Source organism: Theobroma cacao, chromosome 1 (genome assembly GCF_053813885.1).
Source record: "Theobroma cacao isolate CCN51 chromosome 1, ASM5381388v1, whole genome shotgun sequence".
Taxonomy (NCBI): Eukaryota; Viridiplantae; Streptophyta; class Magnoliopsida; order Malvales; family Malvaceae; genus Theobroma; species Theobroma cacao.
In genome coordinates this window covers 19565134-19572950 of record NC_142639.1, presented here as the reverse complement: position 1 = coordinate 19572950, position 7817 = coordinate 19565134, and the positions used below count along the sequence as shown (strand labels likewise).

General features: G+C 35.0%; 1 protein-coding gene across 1 annotated transcript; it reads right to left on the bottom strand.

Moving 5' to 3' along the window:
- Window positions 1–656: 656 nt before the first annotated feature.
- RAD52-2 (cobalt ion-binding protein) lies at window positions 657–7313 on the bottom strand. The gene is made up of 4 exons (XM_018114312.2): window positions 6852–7313; window positions 6718–6755; window positions 6509–6600; window positions 657–1101 (listed from the first exon to the last, which is right to left on the bottom strand). The coding sequence occupies exons 1-4, from the start codon at window positions 7217–7219 to the stop codon at window positions 964–966; spliced, it is 636 nt and encodes a 211-aa protein (XP_017969801.2). The 5' UTR covers window positions 7220–7313; the 3' UTR covers window positions 657–963.
- Window positions 7314–7817: the final 504 nt, after the last annotated feature.

Genomic DNA, 7817 nt, shown 5'->3' with positions numbered 1-7817 from the left:
AAGAAAAACATTTTTAATGAAAGTAATTCAATGTCATTAAAATTCTTATAATAAAAAAAATTTAAAATGCCAATTTAGAATGAAGAGTAGACTTTATCGAATTTAGCAATTGTGATCACTTTTTACTTTTTAATTCCAGTAAAAGTTATCTTGAAACTTTTGATTATCTTAATATTTTTGAAATTGCACAATTTTAATCAAATTTGCTCTCAATCAAAGAGGAAGAGGAAAAGATGAAGGAGCTGGAGAGAGAAAAAAAAATATTGAGAGAGAGTTGGGGAGAAAAAAATTGTATTTATTAATATTTTAAATTTATTTTTTGTAATGATGTGACATCATTTGGTGACATGTAATGTATTAAATATAAATTTATAATGATAAATAAATATTTAAAATAATAATTTAAAAATATAATCAACAAATATGATTAATTTAGTCAATCAAATATTTTTTAAACACTCTATCTTTAGTATATACTACTATAGATATAAATTTATAGATTAAAATATTAAATATTTAATTTATCTCACATTAAATGAAAAAAAAACCTTTCCTATCGTAATATTTCAATTATCTTTAATCGATATTATAACCCAAAAGGCGCCTGTTAAAGGAACCTAATTTTAAAAAGCTTTAATTAACATGTTTACATTCCATTTAAAAAAGAGAAGGGATTCCTTGAGATTCCTTTATTTCAGGATGCAATCTAATAAAACAAAAATTACAGGACTACAGTTAATGGCAACTATTTTTCTCAGTAATCGCCATCTTATGTTGGAAAGCTATTGAGCGATTGGTCCATCAAAATTTGATCGACTGAAACATTTGGTTTTCCACATACCATACTGCATAATCTCATAAACCTGATTATTTACATCAAGGAAAGCAGAAATTTAAAAGGACAACCAAGTTCTAAAGAACTAGACATATTTGGAAGGTCACCCTCCATGCTCTCTGTAGCATCTATTCTTCATGATAAAGGTACAAACCAAGACCAAATCGAGCACATGCCCTGCAGAAAGCTATTTCTTCCGCTGCAGCAACAGGATCTACGATGTTAATGTCGCTGGATGATACCGTGCCAGTGGACTCACGATGTGCCTGTATCAGAGTTAATACATTAGTTTTTAACGAAGCAAACATGTTTAGAAACAGAATCAGAAACGCGAAAAGAATACATTTTCCTGGTTAACATTCCACTCCTCGTGTCGAGACCTATAGATAGAGCTAAGAGTTCTCGGGCAAAGATTGTCAACAATTTTCACAATCTCAATTACATAGCCAAGTAGTCTCAAGCAATGGTTTTTCATCAGTATAACCAGTAAAGGCTTAACAGCACCAAGCTGTTTACATTTCTTAATTAGCAACCTTCATAAATTCTCCATTTTTCACTTCAATTGATGGAAATATTTTGCAATTAATCTTTAACAAAACTTGAAATTAATGGTCTCATAAAATTGTAAACTCTGTAGACTTCCACTTGAAGAAAAAGGAAAAACAGTCATAATCCTCTTCCAAACTCACATGGATCATCCCCAAACACGATTATAGTTTACGCCTAAAAAGAGTCATTATAACAACTCTGTTCTATAGAAATTGTCACAAACCCAACAAAACCTTCGGGAGAGAGAGAGCAGCTTAAAAGACTAGGATCAAAGAACAAAGTCTGTAGCACGCATATAAGTTGAGGCTTACAGATTTCTGGGATCAACTCCCCATTGAAGATTAACCAAAAACTAAAAAAATGCATTACATGCAAATGCACTATGCAATTAGTTTGTAGGGGATGCTAGCCTTTGCCTAGGTGATACGTTTTTTTAGGAGCTGGGAAGGGAATCTCTACTGTGCCCTACCAACCAAAATGAGCATGGCAGATAATAGTTTACCTGCTTCATGTCACTAACATCCAGGAATTTTCATATATTAAATTTCAAATTACAACAGCCATAACAAATTGAATAAAAATTTCCACCATAAATTATCTGATGACTACAATGCACATAAACCGAGTTTATAAATTCTTGAGGGCAACAAGGCAAAACAAGATCTTGGTTGGGCTTGCAAGACCTCAAAATTTGGTAGTTGCTACAAATTGAGAGTGAGATGACAACTAATGGAATTCCTGTGGCTGACTATTGATGAATTCAATGATAGATCAACAGGTTCTTTCATGCAGGTTTGAATTTCGGTAAATTACCTACATGTCCTTAGGATTTCACCCTAATTCATCTAAGATTCATTAGTATTCAAAATGGACACTTCGCCCCAAAACCCCAAACGCTGTTAACAGATGTTAAGAAAATGACTAAAATACCCATGAGATAAAAAATACTAAAATGTGCCTTTCAGAACCAGATTACACCATTCACTAATCTGTTTGGGGTTCTTCTTTATCCTCTCCAGCCACCAAAAATCGAAACTAGTTCCTCATTTAACTCCAAAATGACTGGACAATCCACTCATCTAACTACCATGACCAGATCACGAGGGACATCATGAAAAGCAATCATCACTTTACTTTTGTCTGACCTTTTTGATTGGTAAACAACAACTGCTCACACACTTGAATTCTAAAGAAAGCAGCATGAAAGAAAAAATGGGTTCAATAGCAAAGCAGGGACTGCAGAAATACTAGTCACAGCTTCAACAACACCCCTCGAGAACCAAGGTTTCCCTTTTTTGTTTTTTGTTGCATGTTGAAATGCACTATTGAGATTTATAGATTTAAACAAGAAACGAAGTTGAACAGAATTGAGAAAAAAAAAAAAACTGGTGCAAGCAATTACGGCTGCAGCTTTGTGAGGGATTAGTAACTGTTTCTCAGAATCTTTCTGGAATAATCAAACTTCAACTGAGATACCTTCTTCTCAAAATGGTAAAAGATCCTCTCTTTATTTCGTTTCTTGTTCACTTAGCTTTTATTGTGTATTTGGATTGAAGGTGGTTGATATCCCTTTTTTTATTTTATTTTTTGAAATTATGGGATTTCATTGATGAAATAATGTCCCTTAATTACAGGACCCAGACTAAACACTAATCAATCTGGGCACCCATAATGTTGAGACTATCATACAAAACCAATACTCAAGTCATCAACCTGAAATATAACATACAATCCTAAGCCCCAAACTTGACGGTCATGTGCACCTAGAAACTTAGTATTAGAATCCCATTATATTTCCAGCACCTAGCCAAATCAAGTGGCTGATTACTTGAATTAGTCTTTCTAATTCTGCATTTTTATTTTTATTAAATTGATGAATAGAAACCGTATTTATCTAAGTATTGCTCCGTTTTAGAACATTAGGTTTAGGAAATTTTACCCAAACCAAGTCTCACTTTCAAACACGCCAGCAAGCATCCAAAAACCCAAGTGCCAAGCAGATTAGCACAAAATCATAGGTAAAAAATCAAAACAAGGAAGAAAGCAGGTAATCTCTCATTATTTAGCTTGTTTAGTTTCTGTCCAAGAAGTTCTGAGTACAACTTTGTTGTTTCTGTGATGCAGGAAGGGTAAAGTATAAAAGTCATGCCACATCATTAAGTTAACAGAAACTCAAACAGTGGACTAACGATAGGACTTATGTACCCTACAAAGTATATAATTTTGGGATGGAGGGTCTATTTTGAATACTAATGGACCTGAGATGAATTAGCGTGAAACCCCAAGGGTGTGGTGGTAATTTACCGTTTGAATTTTTTTTGGTTTTAATATAGAGAAAAACTATTTAAGTTGGATGGTAGAAGTATAATAAACGTATGGTAAAGGATTCTCTCTTTCACAAACACTTCTCCGGTTATGAACAAAATTTCTGAACAATACCCGTTCACCAAATGCCGTAAGGGCCTTCACGAGGTTGATTACCAACATTATGGCATTTCACTAAATGAAGAGCTCCTGAAGGGGAATTGCTTTCAGGGTTTTATTAGTGTTTATCGTTTAATTAGGGATAATTCGGAATTTGAGTCTATGCTGACTTGTGACAATAAATATATAATGGAAGTTATTTTCCAAGGATTTTGGGTTATGAATTGTTGCAATTTTGAAATATGGAATTTGACTTGTGACAATAATCATCACTGAGTAAGTGTAAAAACAGTCTAAAGGAGATTCAAGAGGTTCAGCAAACTAAAGAAACAATTCCACCAGTTGTTGAGATCCTTGAGAAAAAAAGGCGAATGTTGTTGCAAATTAAAAGTGAGAAACCAAAGTGGAAAAATGATCAGCCATTAAAAGAACTGAACGTACAGCCAGCTTTTGAAACTGAAAATGTTGAGAAAATACAGGTTGGAGTTGAAAACTTAGAGGCTGGATTTGCCATGATTCAAGCAAACAAGGATTTTAGTGGGGTGCCGCACAGTGAAGATGTTTACACTGATTTCATTACTTCAGGTGAGGTCAAGAATGAGATGCAGGCAGCTTAGCACATAATGTTTGTGCCACAAGAAAAGTTAATTCATTAAGAGTGCTGTTCAAGGGTTATGCTTGAAAAGTTTTTCCACTCCAAAATTTCAAAACGTGAGGTCAAGCTTTCTTTAACAAGGGGAGAATGATGCGTAATGTAAAACCGTTAAAGGAGATTAAACTGTTAGGCTTTTATATTGTTAGTTTCTTGTCTTTTATGGAATTTGTTATTAACTTTAATGGATTTCAGATTTTTAGATTAGTTACGTTATTTTATATCAATTCGCATTTTGCTTATTTTCCAACTACTAGGGCTTTAAGGTTATATTTAGTATTTACATCTATATTAGGACTTAGGATTTAGCTTATAAATACCTATGCTATTTCATCTATGCAGCTTTTAATGTCAGAGTTTCTAGCACTATTACTGTTTTGATTGTCTAATGCAATCAACCTTAGGTTTGACTCCCAAGAAACAAAAGTTGTGAACCTTAGGATCTTTTTTCTTTCTTTCATTGTGTGATGCAATCAACACTTACGTGTAATTCCTAAAGAACCCTAATTGTAAGGATTAGATATATTTTCTCTTCTTTTTTATAATTTTCCTTTTCCTCAAGAATTCATATAAGAAGATTGCAGTAAACCCTAGTGGCCTAGCTATCCTACATCACACATCTACTGAAGTCATTATTTCTTGTTTGTATGACAAGACCTTTTTACCCTGCTTTCAACAGTTATTCATTCCTCTTCTCCATTGTCTTCTTGTTCAGATTAGGTTTATTAGTTGCACAACCAAAACCTCCTTCCTCATCAAGGCAATCTCAAAACTCAAAATGAAAGTTGACAAGTAATAGGAGTGGTCATTCCACATAAGTATAGCCTGATTGAAGTGGCAGCTTAGCCTCACACTCCCTGTTGCTCCCCAAACCAACCAAAGGAACAAGATCAAAGATAGATTTGCCAATATTCTTGTTTTCAAAAAAATAATACAAACTGAAAATATGGTTTTTGGTTTCAAACTTGGTTTTCCTCATAATTTGGAAATAAATGTTTAAAAATCCAAAATTTTTTAGTGATTGTGCTTTTCTATAATTACGTAATCTGATTCAGGCTTTTTGGCATGATCTGATTCTTATTCCTTGTTCTTTGCTTTTAAAAACCACCTTGGCTGAAGCTCAGACAAAATAAAGAAGAAGCTTGCTGAATGAAATGAGACAATAAACTTGATTATAATCAATTCAAGCCAACTAAAGCTGGCTTTTATTGAAGCTTAAGCCATGTTGTTCACCAAGTTTTTTGCTTACATCACATGTTTTGCAACCTACTGGAAACCAGCATCTAATTTTGTATGACAGGAATATCATGTGCTCCTGGCAAAGGATGGTGACAGTAGTACAATATCTACACTATAAACGATTCTGTTTTCCTCATTAACGATGGTAGGTTTAAACTCTTAATACACGAAAAAATTGGGAAACCAATTCCACAGCATCTTTGATACCCTTATATTTTTGAATTTTAGTGAAGACTAGAAGTTGCTGGTCAGCATACCTTAGAAAACTACTTGCCCTATATTGCAGCATATATAACCACTCAACTTCATAAAAGGTTCTTGCTGTGCTCCAATATAAAAATGGCTTCACGAGCATTCCCAACAAGCCCCAGGTCCCTATCTGGCTATTTGGATCCTTCATATGAGTACTAGTTCCAGAAAAAAGCAAAATTGCATAGCTCTAAGTTCCACTCTGCCATAGAGTTCTCCAACATACCTCCAAAGTAATCAACATCATATAACAGGAAGTCTGGTAACATGGAACTAAGATTGAAAGACACATGGTAATGATTTTAAGCAGCTCAATAGACACATGGTAATGTTTCCTACCAAACATGGTGTCATATGAGGCCAAAGGGAGGGGAAGGGGAACAAAAATTATAAAGTAGAACTAAATTGATTGTAAAGCTAGCATTATGTAAAATTACTAAATGTTTACGGTGAGAATGATGTTCTTAACTTATAATTCGGTGATCCACTCCAAAATCCATGTCGAATTAGAATAGATAACAGTAACATAGAGAAGTAAAAGTGAGGAGAAGGAAGCAGACCTCTCCGTCAGATCCTCGAATCGTGAGTCGGTATACAACAGTGATGGTTCCATTCTCAGCGAATATAACATCACGTACTTCTCCGCACCATCCTGTGAGAAATATTGAATCACCGGATTCTTAATGTTTGCAATTCAAAGTGGATATCCATAAGGATATTGAAGCAAAGACCAAAAACCAAAGCAAAGAAAGGAGGAAGAAAGGCAAACCAGGGGCATAGAAGCTCAACATGCGATTGGCATGGTACCTGGGGCGATCAGATGAGATGAGATGAGATCAAATGGATTTTCAATTACGAGTTCGGAAATTCTAAAAACAAACGAAAGCTGCCGGTGGTACCAACCAGGGGAGAAAGGTGGAAGAGTTGGAAGGAGGCTTGATGATGTTATCAGGGATACGCTTGTTGAGATCGCGCAGAATTTCAACCAGAGGGCGAGTGATGCAGGAGGAGTTGGAGGGCGAAAAGGACTTGTCCAGAGGCACCACGTAGTTCGAATTAGGGACTCCCTTTTTAGCATCGCCGCTGTTATTACTGCTGCTGCTGCTGCTGCTGCTGCAATGGACAAGGCCGCTGAATCGCGCTCTCCCCTTGCCCACTGCCGGCAATACGAACCGCCCATTCCTCTTGCTATTATTATTGACGTCATCGCACCAGAGCTGCGGCCAACATTGCGAGAGGAAGACGCTGCCGCTTCGCAATTGCAATGCCATTTTTCCAAATCCCAATCCCAATCCCAATCCCGTTTGATGCCAACTGCCTATTATTTATTCGCTTTGCCAACTACAGTCATACACTACACCTACCAACCCCTCTTCAAAACTACCTCCTATTTTTCTTTTCCTTTGCTTGTAGGCTTGTACCATTATAATTTTTAATTAATTTATTTATTTATTAACTAACTAACAGATTTTATTTTTCTTTTTTTTTTCTTTTTCTAAAATCATTGTGAACTCTGTTCAGTATTAAACTTGTAATTAAAAAAAATCATCGTCACCATCATCGTCATTAATTATTTTAATTATTGAAAAGCCGCAGTCATCATCTTCTCTTTATTTTGCTGGTTAAATATGGCCCTTTCTATTGGTCAGACAAGACTGCAATGGCATTGAATTTTCATGCAGAAAATCCTTTTCTAAATCAAGGATAAGGATGCAAATGTTATTCCTGCAGTCGTATCTTTAATTTCTTTTCCCCTTTTACCTCTCCATCGATGCACTGATTTTTTAAGGCCATGAAAGATTAGTTTATTTGGTTCGTTTTCAATAGAACAGTGTTCAAACGATTTTTTAAAAAAATTGCCGATTAGTT